The following is an 18,914-nucleotide window of genomic DNA, read 5'->3' on the forward strand; positions in this document are numbered from 1 at the left end:
CTGATTGATGATCATTGATTATATCTGTATGTTCTCTTTCTTGCCTTTGAATTAAGATAACCTGATGTTAACTGTCAACTTTTGAGTTTCCTGAGCAAGGTCCTCAGCTACACAAACACAAGTTTGCAGGGAGAAAAACTTACCAATAGTTATGGCATTCTTTTTAGGAGTGTAATTATTTTACAGCTGGGGCTTACAAAAGCACAGTTAAGCTTGCGGATGTGGGGAGGGGGCTTTGCCTACTTCCTACTTATCCAATTTCAGCAAACAGAAAGAGAGAAAGTGAGGGAGAGATACACCGAGACACACACACACACACACATGGAGAGGGAGAGAGAGAGAGAGAGAGAGAGAGAGAGAGAGAGAGAGAGAGAGAGAGAGAGAGAGAGAGACATAAATTACAAGAAAGTAAAATGTCTCCAAGTTCGTAGCAGGCCAAGTGTACACATGGTCAGACTATCAGGCCGGTATTTTACTGTCACTTACGGACTGTTGCATCAGAAGTCAAAGTTCCACAGCACCAAACCTCAAGATATGAGTTGTTTAATGAGCCTTACCCTAACCAATACCCCCTTAAACCCTGATTTAACATAAAGCAGGGTTTAAACCAGGGTTTGATTCTGTGACAGGGCCTTTCATTGCATGGGACTTTGGTTACTTTGATTGCATGGGACTGTAGAGTGGACTGCAAAGAACCACTCTTTAAATGCTTACACTTTAACTGCATCAAATAGCCTGCATATTGTTTCCTAATTGTCCACTGCAAACACTGGCCACAGCCCATCAGAAAACTTTAATGATGTAATTGGTCATAAATTGTTATGGCCTCCACAAATAGAGTTGGACAGGTGTTGTTTTGTCTGTCTGTTAACATGTCAAAAAGCAAGCAATGTAGAAACACTGTTCACTGGGCAAAGAACTGATTACCTTTTCACACTGATTAGCCACAAAGGGGGTGTGGTGGTGGTCGTGACTTTTCATAATAAGATATGTAACTTCTTAAAGGAGTCGAGTAGGCTAACCCCATAAAACTTTGTGCACATATTGGCAGATATAAGATGGGGCAACCCATCTATTATTGGCTCAATCCAACAACATGGGGGCACTGGAGAGTCCCTGTCCTTGGCTCAGAGGTTGCAGCCAATGGACACTGTATGAAATGAAGCGCTGGCTGGCCACGCGGTGTTATTTACTATCAGCTAAAGTGCTTCAAAATGTTTAAATTTGAAAAGGCATATTTTGTGTGCCATTTCAGACACAGTTATTAAATTGTGTACATCTCCAGATGCAAAACAAGTCGTTTATAGGGCATGGAAAAAATATTAAATTCTGGTGAAAATGTGTTATAATATCTTTTGATGGAGGATTGCTGGAAGGACATAAATGAATAAATTAATGAATAAAAAAAATAGCGACATTTATGAAAGATTAAGATTTAGTTTTTAAATTAATGGATGCTTCTGCAAGTAAGTTGTAACAAACCACTTGTCTTACAGTAATGTCCATCACGATCAGATAATATTCTGATAAATTATTGCTACTTCTGTATAGGAACAAATCAGTGACTACAGCTTGAATAACAACAAAATATAACTGTAAAATTATTGTGATAACCTATAAGTAGCCTAACCGTTTATCAGTTTTTCCTGTCAAGGTGGCTATTATTATTATCATTATTATTATTATTATTATTATTATTATTATTATTATTATTATTATTATTATTCGAGGCCTGTTTGGGGATGCGGGCAGAGGGGCGGGACAGAGCGCACAGCCGGGGGTAGGTGCGGTAGTGCGGCGTCTGATGCACGCAGAGAGACAACAGGCGCACTGGGGAACAGACGCACCACAGATATGGAAATGCACACAAAATGCTGCGCTTCGGAGCTGTGACAAGCCACTGCCTGTGAAGACAATAAGAGCCAAATAAATCAGCAGCGGCCCCGGAACATCACCTCTTCGAGCTATCACGGAGGCAGCCTTTGCCGCAGAATCATTCTGCCACAGCTCCTGCCGATGCGCTTCAGCTGTGCAGGAATCCCTCCGTTTGGTTTGCAGGTTCCGGACAAAATCAGGCGGCGTTGACGACTGTGTGCGGATACTGTTTGTGAGTGCACCTCGACCGCGTCTCTGCACACCACAAGCACCTGTACCAGGATGGCGTTAACGATTTGCACGAGGTTTACCGACGAATATCAGCTGTTCGAGGAGCTGGGCAAGTAAGGGCGAGTGTTCTCTTTCTTTCTTTCTTTCTTTCTTTCTTTTTTTTTTTTTAATCATTAGGCATCATCATTATCCCTGTATGAAATGTCAGCCTGTTATGTAATAGCTAGGGTGCCTTGGCTTAGGGGTTGGTGTGCGTGTGTGTGTGTGTGTGTGTGTGTGTGTGTGTGTGTGTGTGCATGTATGCCGTTAATAGTGCAGCTATGTAGCCTGTGATGCAGGCGGAGTGAATATGCTATCATGTCGGTAGGCCTGCTCAACACTGTCCTATTTGTTTTAATCCGATATTGGAGGCCTCGTTTACGTTTCGGCCTCGTGAAAGATGTCGATGCGAGCGTACCGTCACTGGCCTCCGCTCTGCGTATTGATGTTGCATTTCGACCCAGAATCCACATTAAGATTTGCAGAGGGCATGTGGTGCCAGGGCGAGGAGCTGCCATACTGTAAACTGAACAGGGGTTGAAATACATCGGGGTGTGTGAAATGGTGAGATTCGGTGTCCCCCCCTCCACCCCCACCCCACCGCCATCCTCCTCCTCATTCCCGTCCCGTCTCCCTCTCCCCTTCACGCGCGACAGAAATACACACTCGGTAATGCGACAGCAGACCTTGTAGTTGGTGATGACACATTCCCCAGCCAGCCACCGAGCTGCGGTCAATTATCAGGCACAGGCAGGGAATTCCTCACCCCTGAGAGAGAGAGTGAGAGTCGGGGAGAGCAGGGAGCAGGGTGGCTCAGCATCAGCATTTTTTTAATATTTATCTCCCCGTGTGTGTGTGTGTGTGTGTGTGTGTGTGTGTGTGTGTGTGTGTGTGTGTGTGTGTATGCATGTGGACGTCTACTTCTGTGCATCTGTAGGCTACGTGTGTGTGCATGTCTGAAACATATGCATATGTGTTTATGTCTTGGTGTGTGTGTGTGTGTGCACTACCTGACCTGCAGTCTCCCTAGCACCTTATGGTCAGCATGTGCATAAACCCTGCAGCCTAATTAAGGAGCTCCCAGTCTGCCAGTGTCTCCCACTTGACTTTCTGGTCTCCTCCTGTCCTGAACCCTCTTCACGCGGGCCTGTGTTTCCTCAGCTGAGGACGAGTAAGGAAGAGGAGTCCTCTCAAGCTGCTACAGCCCTCTGTATTTATAGATACTACTCTACTGTATCCGTGTTACACCATCTGTCATTAATAATGCAGACCAATTGCTTTTATAGTGCTTTTTAACTCACCTGATCCCTTAGCTACTGTGTGCAAAGCCCTTTTCCAAAGTAGTGAAGGATCATAGCACCCGTTCTTGGGCAACATGGCAATAAATTCAATACAGGGGGTCCCTCAGGAAATCAACCCGTTCATAATTCCTTTGCATTTCAGTATGCCACAAGTTCATTCACTCCTGTTGGACAAAATTTTAGTGGTATGACAACGCAGCACTTCCCTGTGTATAGTTCCTTTTTTATTATTTGTCTTTTTTATGTGCCTTGATTTTATGCAGAGTACCCTGTGATATCCCTGTGTGTGAACATACACTATAAATACATTTGCCGTGCCTTGCCTTTAGCAGAGTGACGGATATATTGAAAAACTAAAATGTTTTCACTGTCTCCCATTAGTCTTGACTCCATTAACTTAAGTGGAAGTTGTAGGCCTACTCTTGACTAGATTAATTGGTTGTAATTGAATAAAATACCTTGCAGTAGACAACACAACCTATTTTTAAATTCTGAAGGAAAAAAAGTCAATGTTAATTTGGCTCCGAGGAGAACTTAATGCAGGTAGTCACTTGTCTATGATAAGCTATTATTTTGCTATAATAAATAAATATAACATCCCCTCAAAATGCATGAGAAAGGTAAAATTATGTGAATGAATGTGTGTGCTTCTGCGAAGTGGGAAGGTGTTTGCATACATACATAAAATGAGACTCAGCTGTGAAGGAGGCATTAGGCCCTGTTCCTTTCTTGACTATTTGTGGTTATATGGTTTGATGGAGTGCTCTCTGTAAAAATATTGTAACCCTGTCTGTCAAAAAAGTTGAAACTACTTCAAGTTTTGACAGAGCTCATGTAAAACATCCAGAAGATTTCATAAGTCAGTCAGTGATATGAATGAAGGTGGTTTCTGTCCATGTAAGTTATGAATTCCCCCAAAATGATCACAGTGGTGTGTGCCTTTCTAGACCTGGCTTTAAACACACCTGCTACAACACCGCCTGCTGTAAACCTAACATATCAAACCTTTTATGGGGGGTTGACCACCACCACTTCAGAAGGAAGTCCTCTGCAACTAAGACATGTTTCTGGGCATATTTACACATTTTACCCACAGAATATATCCCTCAGGCATTTTTAAGTATGTGCCAAAGCAAAAATAACTGCATAATCACATGTTTCTCCAGTCGTTCCTCATGATCACTAAATTCATGATCGATCACAAAATGTGAGATGAGCAGAGCTCCAGTATGTCGATGAAGCTTTTCAGTCGTCCAGGTCACGGTGTATATGTAAGCAGTGAGTCAGAGGCAACTGGACTATCTGGGTAAATGTTGAAGACATTTTTGCTACTGAACTCAGAAGCTTCTTTTGTTCCAATGTGGTAAGGAGATGCAGTGAACCACATGATCAATCTCCCTAACTTTTTAATTTGAATTATTATTTCTGCTCCTAGTTTTAAAAAATGGCTTCTTCAGACAGGTATCTTTCAGAATCGCAATACCTAAGAACCCTCTCTCAACCCCTTATTTTTTTAGAGTGTAGATTTGCACATCTCTGATGCCTCATGCCAACTGATAATGTAATATTGCCAGATAGTGTCACTATAATACATTTCCAACACATTTATAAGGACATTTTGTTACGTTTTGTTATGTTATCACATTATCTGTTTGTTATTACAGTATCAGATGCAGGCCTGTCACCAAGAGGTTTTAGCAACTGTGCATTGGAAACCATGCATAAGAAAACACATGCTAAATCTGGTCTAATGCCTAGTCCTCAAAGAAAAAGTTTAGCAGACATAACAGGTTATTTTACTATTTCATACAGCCTGGCCGGCCCTTACAAAGGGTATAGCAGCTCACATATGCTCTCGTCAGCACTGCACTGAACATGCCATATGACTATAAGGGCACAGTCAAGTATGAGTGTTATGTAACATGTAATGCTATGATAATTTCCTTCACCAAATCCCCCATAAATTGGAGGTAAGCTCTTAACGGCATGCTGCTCACCCCAGAGGACGTTAGGTAACATGTATATAGTACATACTCCTGTTCCATCCAGTAGTTATCTAATGATTACATAGCTGTAAAGCTTCACATCACTTCTCATCTTTTAACATTGATTTAATGGCCCTGTTTACCATATTCTACCACAAAATATAACCTTTACGGATGTAAGCAGAGTGAATGGCCTCTGTATAGATGGGAACGAACTGTACATGGAATAACAGGGTTCATTTGAGGTAATGATTATTGAAACCCTGTCTTTCTAGTGTCTGTGTCCAAGCACTTCCAAATGTTTCTGATATCTCTGATGGTGTCTCGAGCTGCACAAGATTTTTTTTTTTTTGCTGTGAAGGAGAACAGATTCTATTTAAAGGAAAAGGCAAGCGCAGAGAGAGATGGAGGTTGAATAGCAAAGCAGGCCTGGATGGCCGCAGAGCAGAGTGGAGCAGAGGCGGGCGGCTCCGTGGCTGCGTTCAGAGATGAGGGATGCAGCTCAGAGCTGCTCTCATCTCTCAAACATGGCTGACCTAGTTTTATGATCATCATACATGTGCCTGAAACACCAGAACAGCACATGGTTGGCAGAATGGTGGGCTAGTAGGTGCAGGGTCGGTCTCCATGGTTGTCAGGTAGTGACTGGAAACTGTGTGTAGTGTACGGGTGGTGTGTGTGGATGTGTGAGAGTGTGCATTTGTTGGTGGATGCATGGGCGATCACATTATTGCTGATAAAGCTTTATTTAATAACATTTGTATATTGTAGTATATATGATGTTCATATTCATTATGAAATTTCGACAGTAAAAGCATCAAATATAGGACAACCACTTGTATAATCACTCATGTGTGACATTTGATTTCACACCAGCTAGTGCGGAACATGTCTCACATTTTATAATTTGACCTCTTGTCATTACAAGTATTTGAGTGTGTGTGTGTGTGTGTGTGTGTATGTGATTATGTGTGTGTCTTTTTCAGGGGAGCGTTCTCTGTGGTCAGGAGGTGTGTGAAGATTTCCTCTGGACAGGAGTATGCTGCCAAAATCATCAACACCAAGAAGCTTTCTGCCAGAGGTAGGGAACACACACACACACACACACACACACACACACACACACACACACACACACACACACACACACACACACACACACACAAACACACAAGCAAACTAACATGCTCCAAGTGACACTGAGTCACGTGGGCATGCTGTGAACATTGCTGCCCCTGGAATAGGCTTTGGGGCTGAGAGACACACACATACACACAAAATATGTGTGTGTGTGTGTGTGTGTGTGTGTGGATGTGGGTGTGTGTGTGTGTGTGTGTGTGTGTGTGAAAGCGAGTGAGAGAAAGACATCTAGATTTTAGTTGATTTTATTGATTAATGGTTGATTAAGTGAGCTGTGATGTCTTCATGTACACACAAGAAACAGGTGCACATGGCAAATAAAAGGTTTAGTTGTGTTTACCTCGTATTATAATTTGACAAATCCTGGCATGGATGCAGATATTTGGCAGTGTAGTGGGCACATGTCCTCCTCTTCTTTTTTATGGCTTTTTTATATTTGTGTGTCCTTTGGTTCATATGTAAATGTTTGTGATGTATAAGTTTGTGTGTGTGTGTGTGTGTGTGTGTGTATGTGTGTTTCATATTGATTCAGGGTTCTGGCTGGTCTTGTCGTCCCAGGGGCAGATCTCTTGCGAAGCCGACCCAGTTCTTTCACATCCATCACTGTAATTGTAGCCGCTGGCCTGGTTGCCTCAGGCTTGGGACACACACATACACACACACACACACACACACACATACACACACCTACACACACACACATAATTACACACAAACTTGCACACACCATATATGCACGCTCACCTACACACATGGCACAAGAACCGCCAACAGCATATCCGTTAATACTAACCAATTGTGTGCTGTGCCTTCGCTGTTCCGCCTTCTCTCCAGCCAATGACATGCTTTTTTGTCATTGCAGTTACCCAATTACTGCTCTCATCTCACACAACGGGTCAGGCTTGGTTACATTCGAGCTAAGTCATTTTTGTTACAAATATTTAGCCTCTCCTTTATTTCAAGAATTGCAGTGGCACCAGTAGTCGCACCAGTAGTGCTATAGTATGGCAGTGCCTACAAGTTATGATGATAGTTCCATTTTGAGGAGCTTTTTTGAGGAACATTTTCTCCCCACTGTCTATCCCTGCTTTACTCCTCTGTCACTCTGCCTCTCCTTTCCGTCTCTCTCTGCACACCGCATTCCTTATCTCCCTCACTGTGTCGTCTCGAGCTTCTCACTCTGGCCTTGTTTCTTCTCTCCCCCTCATGCATTTCCTCGATTCTCCTCCTTTATCTCTTGCCTTCCTCCGTTTCGTTCCCTCTCTCTGTTGACCCTCCCACACCAGCTGAGTGCAGGGTTTGTAATGGACACCTCGACAGACGGATCAGTGTCTCACCAATTGCATGGTGGGACAGATTTTCCAAAAATACTGCAATGGGTTATCTCACAGCATACGTATTCACACGTATGTGTATGTGTGTGCACACACATACACACACATGCACGTATACATACGTACTCAAACATACACGCTCTCTTCTTCCTTTCTTTCTCTCTCTCTCTCTCTCCGTCTGTTTGTGTGTGTTCGTGTGTCTATGGAGGTTTTCCATGCCAGGCATGCTAGCGTGTCAGATATAGTCTTAGCCTCTTTCCGCGATAAGCCCTGGAATTGCAACTCTGATTCCCTTCTCTCTGGCAGGATCATGACCCTCCCCACCCCCATCCCCACTCTGCCACTGAGTGCGTGTTTGTGTGCATGCGCATGTGTGTGTGTGTGTGTGTGTATGTGGGTGTGCTCGCACGACCATACACTTGTGTGTGACTGTATATAATCGAAAGGGGTTTAGGATAGGATTGGTGGCTTGAGTGTGGGCAGATCAAGGCTGTGTGTGTGTTTCTGTGTGTTGTGTGTTTGAATGTGTGTGTGTGTGTGTGTGTGTGTGTGTGTGGTAGTGGGGGAGAGTGGGGGGTAATAGGGCAAGTCACAATCTCGCAATCTGCAGTCCTGATTATGCAGTATTTCATTAAGAATAACAAATCAGTCAGTGATTGTAGAGAGAGACAGTAGAAGGGAAGAAAAAGATAGGAACCAAAAGGACAGAGGAAGAGAAAGAAAGAGAGAGAGAGAGAGAGAGAGAGAGAGAGAGAGAGGACAGAAAGTCAGCACTCAAGTGTGTGTTTGTGTGTGTGTGCTTGTCTTCTCCCCTCATGCATGCGTCAGTGTCCTGTCACTATGACTCCATCTGCTACCCTTTGTCACTTTGTATTTATCTGTTTGGGTGTGTTTCTGCGTATGTGTGTGCACGCGTACATGTGTACAAGTGTAGATGTGCTTGTGTGTGAATATGCCCTTGTGCGTTATGTGTGTGTGTTCATGTCCATCTGTGTGTGCATATGCCTGTCCTTGTTTGTGTGTCTGTGTGTTAGCCTCAGTGCCTCACTATCTGACCCTTTCAGCTAGTCTTAACGGTCGGGTGGGTTAGCATTGTTGAATCCATTCCAGATGTGTTGAAGTTTAAAAAGATCTGCTTGTAACGCCGTACATATTGCATTGCATTGTGGGATTGACAGGGTGATAAATGGATAAAGGTTAAAGAAGTCATCTTCAGAATGAAGGAAAAATGAACAAGTGAACACATTTCAACAGGTGTTATCAAGTTTAGTCGAATTTTATTTACAAAGCACATTTCATATCAAGGCAGTTCAATGTGCTTGACATGCACCAGAAAGACTGAGAGGGCTGTAGTAGACAAAGACATACACTGTCCACTAACCACCACTCTATATTTGCATATATGTTCTACTAGGGTTTATGTGTAAAACATAGCTTTGAATTTTTTAGACAAGACTTTTGAATAACACACTTTTTACATTTTACTTTTGTGTAGCGGGAGGCACAAAGAAAACGCAAAGTTCCACTGCAATTTTGCATAAAACAGATCTGAAAACCAAAATAAAATATAACCTTTCTCCTCTCTGTTCATCTATGGAAAAGAATATCATCCTGTAAACTGCTTAATAAATTTAGATTTGTTTGCATTTCACAAAACTGAAAAGCTAAATAAAAGGCAGCTCTGTTTTTACGCCGACTCAATGCATACTTTCATGCAGCACCGACTAACAATGCTGTCATCTGCCGAGATACATGCAATGGGACGTGGACTGTCAAGCACAGAAGTCCTGGTGGAAACCCCCTGTGTGATGCAATTCACAATTAAAATGTTGTCAGTGAAATGACCAGAGGCCAACTGAATAGATAACTGATATGAAAACTGAACACCTGTGCATATGGCCAGCTTAATAGTGCAATTTTAGCTGTATTTTAGATGCACACTGGATTAAACACACCTCCTGAATGACTGAGTGCTCTCCAAAACTTGGCTGGTTGTGCCAACCTGACCCGATGGCACATATTATAACTAAATCATGTTGAGATTGTCATTGGATTACTGTCACAATGATTTTAGGTTTAGTTTTACTAAAGAGCCATAAATGGTTAATTTATTGTTTTCACAGTTACAGTTACACAATTCTTATAACAGCCAGTAGGTACTACAGCTGCAACCCACACTCCTTTTAAACAGTATGCCAATATACGTTTTCATGTTTGCTTTAATTGAGTATACAGCACGTCATCTGGCAGATTATTCCGATGTATGGGAGCATGGAAAGCAAAAAACTGCATTGCCGATTTTCAGCCTCACAGTCTATGCATGCTAGAAATACAATTGAGAACTTTTACAATTGAGAACAGGATGATCTTTTGATCTATTATAAAACTTGGTGGTAGCCAGTGAAGAGATTTAAGAATAGGGTCATATTATCTGATTTTCTTGGACCAGTCAAAACTCCAGAAAAGGCCAGTCCAGTAATCTGTAATGATTTAGCCAGGTAGCTGTGAAAGTTTACCAGTTTATCTGAGTCTGATTGTTACTTTAAAGATGTTTGAAGATGATAGATGATGTTGATGTAATTCTGAATGTTCATGTCAGCATCTGAAATCACTCCATGATTTCTGACCTGTGTACTGCTCTTCAGAGACAATAAGGTCTCTCTCTGTTTCTCTCTCTGTCTTTTTGCACTTAAACCAATACCTCTGTTTTGTATTTATTAGACTGAAGGAATATTTGGGACATCAAAAACTGTGTTTACAGGGCTACAATCCCCTGGAGACAAAGAAATGAAAATCTGTGTATCATCTGCATAACTATAACAAATCATATGATTTCTTATGATATGTGCTTGTAGTAACACTTAAAGCTTGAACAAATGTGGTCCAAGAATCTACCCCTGCTGCACCCCTTGGAAAATATCAGCTTTCTTGGATTTGAAATGACCAAAGGAAACAGAAAATTCGTCCCCTCAAATATGGACTGAACCGGTTTAGAAATGAGCCGTATAAGCCAACCCACTTCATTCTGTGACGATGATATGATCAACCATGTCAAAGGCTGCACTGAAGTTCAACATCATTAGATCATACAGGTTTTGTATCAATATTCATCCTAAGGGATTGACTACCTTGCCAAGGGCTACCCCCCCACTGTGATGTTAATGTAATGCAATGTGTAATGTTAATTTTTTTTCATTAAAATAAGTTGCACACTCATTACATTTAGCAACTGAGGAATAGTCTTCACATTGAGAGGGGAGTTAAAGGTGCATGAGGCATAGGGTTAATGGAGGTTAGAACCATTCACACTCATTTGACAAAAATCATGGAATAAGCAGGTAATTTACCAGTAGCTCAGTCTCATGATGAGTACAATGGCAACTGAAGCTTAAAATTTCTTGAGGTCCTTTTTGCCAGTTGAATCTAAAGGGTTCTTATTGTAGGTCTGATGATGAGAACAATGTAGCGTCAAGTGTCATATTTTGTGCTTATTCCACAATTTGTCAATTGAATATAAAGGGCCCTCACTTCAATGCAATTTTACATAGAGCACCTTAAATTAGATTCCCAATTGTGGAGAATAGGATATTCATTTGCATATGCATTGCTCTTAATATCCTCTGTGGGTTTTGAGTATGATCATTCACAATTTTGAATATGTAAGTATGATTGGCTCGCACACTTAATATCTTTATTATATGCATAGAGCTTCTCTTTGTAAGAATCAGACTGAATCTGAATTTTAGTCTTCTTCCACCTCTAGTCAGCTTTTTGGCAGTCGTGCTGCCCCTTTACTTCCCTATTTCTCTTCCTTTTTAAAGAGCCTTTTGTTTGCCAAACACTATTGTCTTAAAAGGAGCAACCGCATCATCAGTTTCACTCATTCTGTGGTTAAAACTGTCCACCAAATCATCACATAGAACAAAAACATCAGCTGCTGCAGCATTCAGATAGTGTGTCTTAACAACTGTGACTGAGTTTGGTGTCTCTAGAGCAAGTGTTACATCAAAGAAAACACAGTATTGATCTGATATTGCAACAAAGGATGAATTTAATTGAGATATGAAAGCCTCTGCAAACAACAAAAAGTATGCCCTTTTTCATTAGTTTGTCCAATTATATCCTACTGGAAACCAAAGATGTCCAAAAGATTAAGTTAAGCTTTCATATAAGGGTCAGAGGGTTTGTTCATGTGCATATTAAAATCACCAGAAAAAAAGCACAAAAAACTATACATATCTTCTGTACACATCTTCTGCATAACTTACATCATTAAGCCCAATATATACAATCACCTTCCATTGTGACAAGAGCCCTGAGGACCATATCTAATGTCAGTGCAACATCAATTCTGCCATTCCTGGCTGTTTGGAGAAGTATTACACATAAGCAGCCAGCAGTAACAGATTCAACAACTGTGTTGTCTAGGGCAAGAACCATATGATTGGGCAAATATTTGGCATGCTGAAAATGCATTCTAGATGCTTGCACAAATCATGTGACAAATTACAATGCAGTCTTCAATTGTACTGTGCAGCATGCCAACATGACTTTTCAGAGGAGACTTTTTCAGAGGAACCTAACATGTAGCCCATCTTTGGTTAAAGCTCCTGTCACTGCCTTTGACCAAGGCACTGGCTTTAGAACTGGAGTCGGTCCCTGGGAGCTGAGCCATGGCCGCCCGCTGCTCCTACTAGCTAACAAATTTCCCCACAGCAATAAATTAAGTGTAACTTGACTTAACATTACAAAGAGTAAGGCAGAAGGAGGGTCACCTGAATGTGGCAATGGTATAGTGAGCCAACTTGAACACACGGCACAGGAGGGACCAGCTGGCAGAGGAGTTGTAGCCACGGACTGTGTTTTCTTTACTACTTTACTGTACTAGTTACAATGATGACTTGCTTGTCTACTTGATTTATTAATTTATTCCTCTGACATAATGAACTACATGAAGATGATGAAGTTATTCTCCAAACCCCTCTAATACATTCCAATACATGCAGCCCCTTTAGACTTCACCGCATGTCGGCAAGGCTGTGCAGAGATGAATGAAATTAGCGAGTGATACGCCCTCATTGGCCGTGTGTTTGGATGCAGCATTCAGTGCAGGTCGTTTTGATTGCAGATGTAAAATAGGCCCATTGTTATCATCAGTTTTGCTAGCCTTCCAATATAGAGGTGCATATAATCACCTCATGAAGGTTCATCAAACTCTCTTTTGGTTAGCTTGCACTAAGGTCATACAAGTCAGAATATTCTTCCTCTGTAGGTACAAAACACATTTCAAAGCTTTGTTATTCACTTATTTACAAGGTATATTAAAAGCCTTGGTGCTGCCACTGTTGTACTGGAAGACCTGAAAACAGGCAAATTAAGACATGATGAATTTGATCTTGGAGAGAATGCCTTGTGCTTGATTCTGGATATTGACCAAGAAATCTCAAAGAATACCTCACACATCATCCAGTTTTTCTCTTTTGATGGTCTTGAATTTACTCTTGTCTCTAGTCAGGTGTCGTAAAGAATAGGATGGATATTCACCAGGTAAAAATCAGAACAGAGAAGGTCTATCCTGAGTAATGAGCCATCAGGATTCACCAAAAATCTCAAAATGCATACCTCATTTACTCAACTAGACTATCAATAAATATAGTGGATAATAAACTGTGAAAGACGGTTACTATGTCCACAAATGTATAAGATATGAAAGGGGTAAGCTAAAATGGCCAGGTTCAACCAGCTGCCACAAAGAGAACACGGAGTCCACGTCCAAGATTTAATAATGTGATGCTGTGTCGATCCCTTCCTCCGCTTCATTTGGTTTGAATGTGCTGTTCTTATTCTTAATTTACCTGGTATGTGCCACGTTGAGGAAAGGCCATCATTTAACCCTTTGTCCTCAAAGAGTGTCTGAGTGTTGCTTCAGTTTCTGTTCTGCAGCAGAATTCAGATTTGGCGTTATGATATCTCATTTATTCGGAAGGTTGCTCTTGTCTTACTGCTCTCTTGAGCTCTGAATATTAAATGTTATCATTGTGGTCTCTGGCTTGATGCTGTTCTGGCTCACCATTCCGCAAGTGACCCTGTTAGATAGTGGATAGTTTCTATGGTAACAGGGGTGTGCCGTTTTTTTTTTTTTTTTTTTTTTTGGCACCTTATGTGCAGGTGTCATGGTAACAGAGATGATGGCTGTTGCTGCGGTGTAAGGCAGTCTGCCTCAGAGTTATGTGTGTACATTTGTCTGTGTGTGTTTTTTGTATATCATTCTTCTTGTCGTGCTCCCTTACTAGGCAAGATAAACAGATGCATCCTTGTTGCATTTCATTCCCTCTCCTTTCCTTTTCTCTCCTCTCCTCTCCCTGGTGACATCAAGCCTCGTCTCGTTTTTCTTGGCCTTGTCGTTCTTGGATGTGAAGTGAAAGGAGGGTGAGAGGAGAGACAGAATGTGATTGTGGGAAAGAGATAGGGAAGGAGAGAGAGGGAGAAAAAGGAGAGAAGGGAGGATCAGTGGGGAGAGGGGGATCACATGACACACTGGGTACTTGAAGGCTAAAAATAAATGTTGCTCACTCACACCAGTACACACGTAGGCCCCCCCACACACACAGACACACAGACACACACACACACACACACACGCACACACACACACACACACACACACACACACACACACACACACACACACAAATAACACACAAAGAATTAAAAATATTGTTGAAAACCTGTTGGTGCACACTGGACACGTGACATTATGCCTGCAGCTGTAGGTACGTGCGAGTGTGTGTGTGTGTAAATTTGATATTTCAGTGAAAAGAACCCCCAGTTTGACTGTTTAACTAGGGCATTGGACTCGGTGGAGAAGCTAGGGCATTCTTAATTAGAGACTACTCCATCTCCCTCTCGCTCTCTCATGCTGTCTGCCTCTTGCATGTCCTTTCTAACCTCTGTCTCTTTCTATCTATTTGATTTACCCTTCTCTCCTAACAACCCTCTCCCCCTCCTTCTCTGTCTCCTCCTCTTCCTCTATATCTGGTGCCCTGGCAGGCTGTTGCTCTTGGAATGACAGCCCATGTGTTTCTTAATGAAAGTCTGCTGTCCCTTCAAAGGCGTTTAGGTGGTGTTTACTTGAGCCCTCAACCTACATCAAAAAACAAAGGACTATATCCCAGGTATTACAGTGAGACCTATGCATGACATGGATCGACGGAGACCAGTTTTATCTGTTAATCGGCTTCAATGGCCAGTAAAATTTGTGCAAGCTGCTTCAAAAGTTATCAAACAAGAAACAGCCATCAGAAACATAGGTATCCCTCAATTTGGTTATAATGACAACCACAATGAGAAATGATGGTGGGAGTGGTGAGAGAAATGCCAAGAGGAAAAGGCCAACATGACAGTGGCATGATGTGCAAGAGTGGGTGGATCCTCTGCATTGAGTCCTACGAGCAGAATTGGCACAAAAATCCACCCTAAACTACAGCTGCTGTCAATGCATCCTGCATTGGGCTACCTTTTGGTGTTTGGTGGATTTTACACAGACGTTGTGATATTATGTTGATATGTTTGCAGTGCAACAACAAAGGAGCTTAATTACAGAATAATGTGCAACATTCAGAAACACCAAATGTATTTTTATCAGTCCCTCACAGTCAGGAGGGTCGTGCACCAAGTTCATTTTGAAGCGACAAAGCGACAGAAAGGGAAAATGGTTACAAGAAGACAGCAAATTGTCCCACTTCCGCCATAATACAATTGCTGGAATGCAATGATCCTCACAGATTGATGATTTATTACAGTGTGAGAGCATCTGAGCATCCTCACACGCATTGTGCAGTTCTGTTTGACCATTTGATGATATCGAGAGCAGCAACAAGTTTGACAAATTCTTGTCTCTCTCCTTGTCACTCTCTTCCTACAAAACTATGTGCCACAGCGGTACGGAGGCCAGCCTAGGACAAACATTGCTAATCTCTGTGCCTGCAAGCTCATAGCTAAGCCAAATCAATCGCTCACCTATTCAAAAGATGGAAGACCAAATTAGTTTGTCCAGTCCATTTTGAGCCCCTTGACTTGTTCAGCACTCAAATAACAGCCCTGTATTTATACAAGGTCTTGAAATTTTGTATCATTAGGTCATAAAAAGTCTCCACAAAGCATGGGTTAGTTTCAGAGTAGTTATCAGGCTCTGAACTTGGTATGTGTAGATTTAACAGCAGCAAGGCTGTTTCAGTGTATGTGTTGAAAAGTATGATTGGGGATAAAATACTGCTACATGATCAGTCTCATCCTGCTAATATCTGCCTTCCAACTGTATTTTTAATTCCCATAAAGCATGACAAACATAACTTTTCTGGGGCCATCACTTACTGTTGCCAAGGAGCTAGTTGACGATCTGGTTAGCATAGTCAGCAATGGTAACTGGTAACCGCTGTGTAAAAGACAGAATATCCCTGAGGATGTTCTTTGTTGTGATTGTGGGTACTTTGGCACTGGCAATGATACTTAGTTGCAGCTCACACCCATTGTAACAAAGTTGTACCCATAATCACAGTAAAAGACATCCTCGAGGGCATTTTGCCTCGTTTAAGACAGTGTAATAGTGCTGTGTGTATGCATGTGTGATAGGATGTGTGAAAGTGTCTTTTGCGTGTGTTTCTGTTCGAGTGAGTGTGTTTGTATCAGTCAGTGCTTCCTTGCCTGGATGGCTGAAGACCACCGCCCTCAGATTAAACCACTTTTACATAATAGTCTAATGTGCATGGCTAGGTTATGCTGGATAAGATAAGGGCAGACATTACAGTCTGTTATGAGACTCCGAACAGTACTCTGGGGACATTTTTATCTCTGACACCAGACACCTTTTGTTTCTTCACAGAAGAGAAAGTGAGGGAGTTATCAGCTGAGGCCTCGTAATTCTCCCTCTATTGGGAACCAGCAGAGGGTGACGGTGTCTTGGCGCCTTGGATGGTTTCATTAGAACCCAGGGTTCTGCAGGGAGTGGAATGGAACCGTATGGAGGAGGACTGCTTAGCCGCTGGCTATAGAGGATGTTATATTCACCCCACTACATCTTTTTAATTAAAACAGTTAATTAAATTGGAGCAGAACAATTCCAGCACCCTGTCGTGTGTGTGCATGTGTGTATGCATGTGTATGTGCATGTCTATGTGTGGTTTATTTTCCAGTGGAATGAGTGCTTGGTGAGTAGGAGGATAATGTGGGTCTGATGCATGAAAGAGGCCAGAGATCAGCAAACCCACCATAACTCGGTCAGTCAGAGTTAGGACAGAAATTTTTTAGGTGTGGTACATTGTATGCTCAGTGATGGTTTAAGACCCTGTCTTTACTAGAACCACATACCCAGAGTGCTCTCTGTCTTTCTCCTCTTTGTTTAGTTGATTTGCTTATCTGTCGGTCCTTTGTCTGTATTCCTGTCACTGTCTCTTGCTTGTTTGCCACCTGCTTTATATGTCCCCCTATATGTTGTCTCTCTGTCTCTCTCTAAATCAGATAGTGTTAGACTTACACAAAGTCAAACTACAGCTTTGCAAAAGACAAAGAACATATGCGCACACAAACACACACACACACACACACACACACACACACAGATATACTCTGCTGCAGTGCGGTTGCAGACGCGAGACATCAGAAACTGAAAGAGAAACAAGCAGTAGAGACAGACAGAGAGAGAGAGAGAGATGGAGAGAGACAGGGAAGGAAATGGAGGTGGGGTTGGGTAGGTGGGTGCGTACTGAGCTTTTCCCATAGAAGAACACTAGAGTTTTGGAATTTGTCTTGTGATGGCATTGATTTGTACAGCCAGGGCAATTTGGACAACTACTCCTCCATTTCACGCCTCAAATTGTGCAAACAGCAAACACATCCATGGATCTGGAATATTTGTTCCTGCTCTGAGTTAAGAAAAGCTGTTTTTCTGACTGTAAGGTGCATATACAGACAGACAGTCAGATTTAAAGACAGAGACAAATGTACATACTGCTTCACATACTTTCACATACATACTTTCATGCAAACTTGATTCAGGTTCTAGAGATACAGATCAAAAGAAAGTGATCGTGCAGACATGTGGGGATGGAGAGAGGACTTGAGTTAAAATAAAATCTACACAGTGAGAAGAACTTGTGAAAACCACAAAGTACCTCACAAGTGGGACCATCGTTAATTCTTACAATAAAAATCTGATAATGTCATGATAGTAAAAAAAACTTAATTCGGCATGATGTGATTCATGACACAGAACAAGAAAAAAGAAACAGATGACCTGCAAGACACATCGTTTAGTGTCTATGGACAAGATTAGAGAGTCGTGTGTTTTTAAGCACTGGCAGATGTATAATGGCAAGCTGGACCACGTGCACCTTTTTAAGCCCATCATATCAGTCCTTGACGTCAGGGAGCTATTTCTCAGATTTTTCAGAGGTCAAAGTTTCTCATTGCAAAACAAAAAAAAAGCTTTGTTAAAGGAACACTCCCAACTTTTCAGGCAAAATACCCCTTTTCTGACTTTCCCAGGATGGCACAAGACGTTCGATACCATTTTCACCTCTGTACATCCGCTGGTTTGGTTTGTAAGGTAGCATTTTGTGTTACGTTAGTGTAAAGACTTGAAGGCTCCGGGAGTCACTAGCCTTACTTTGTCAGAGTGAAAAAATAAACCTTACAGCAACTCAGAAGCTGTCCTATTTACAGAGAGTTGTTTCAGGAGGTGTTAGTTGGTGGAACTGTATCCGCTGAACACATTTATCCTTCCGTCCACTGCAGCGATTTGCGCAACACTGAAGGTTGAGGTAAATCCGGCACAAATTAACTTCTCCCAAAATGACTCACACATGTTTTTTTTTTTTGGTTAGTTTGTTTTTAGATTCCAGTGCATGTAATGGACATGATACATTGTGTAAAAAAGACAGCTTCTGAGTTGCTGTAAGGTTTATTTTTGCCCTAAATGTTGGCGTATTCCTTGAAGGGACACATCATGGCTC

At 41.9% G+C, this 18,914-nt stretch overlaps 1 protein-coding gene across 12 annotated transcripts in view; it reads left to right on the forward strand.

Moving 5' to 3' along the window:
- Positions 1-1,804: 1,804 nt before the first annotated feature.
- Positions 1,805-18,914, forward strand: part of LOC115359150 (calcium/calmodulin-dependent protein kinase type II delta 2 chain) — a 43,285-nt gene continuing 26,175 nt past the window's right edge. For all 12 annotated transcript variants that reach the window (XM_030051499.1, XM_030051520.1, XM_030051541.1 and 9 more), the window contains exons 1-2: positions 1,805-2,219; positions 6,418-6,512. In XM_030051499.1, the coding sequence (XP_029907359.1) occupies positions 2,158-2,219; positions 6,418-6,512 (157 nt within the window). In that variant the 5' untranslated portion in view covers positions 1,805-2,157. The remainder of the gene's footprint in view (positions 2,220-6,417; positions 6,513-18,914) is intronic.

This window comes from Myripristis murdjan, chromosome 1 (genome assembly GCF_902150065.1).
Source record: "Myripristis murdjan chromosome 1, fMyrMur1.1, whole genome shotgun sequence".
Classification (NCBI taxonomy): domain Eukaryota; kingdom Metazoa; phylum Chordata; class Actinopteri; order Holocentriformes; family Holocentridae; genus Myripristis; species Myripristis murdjan.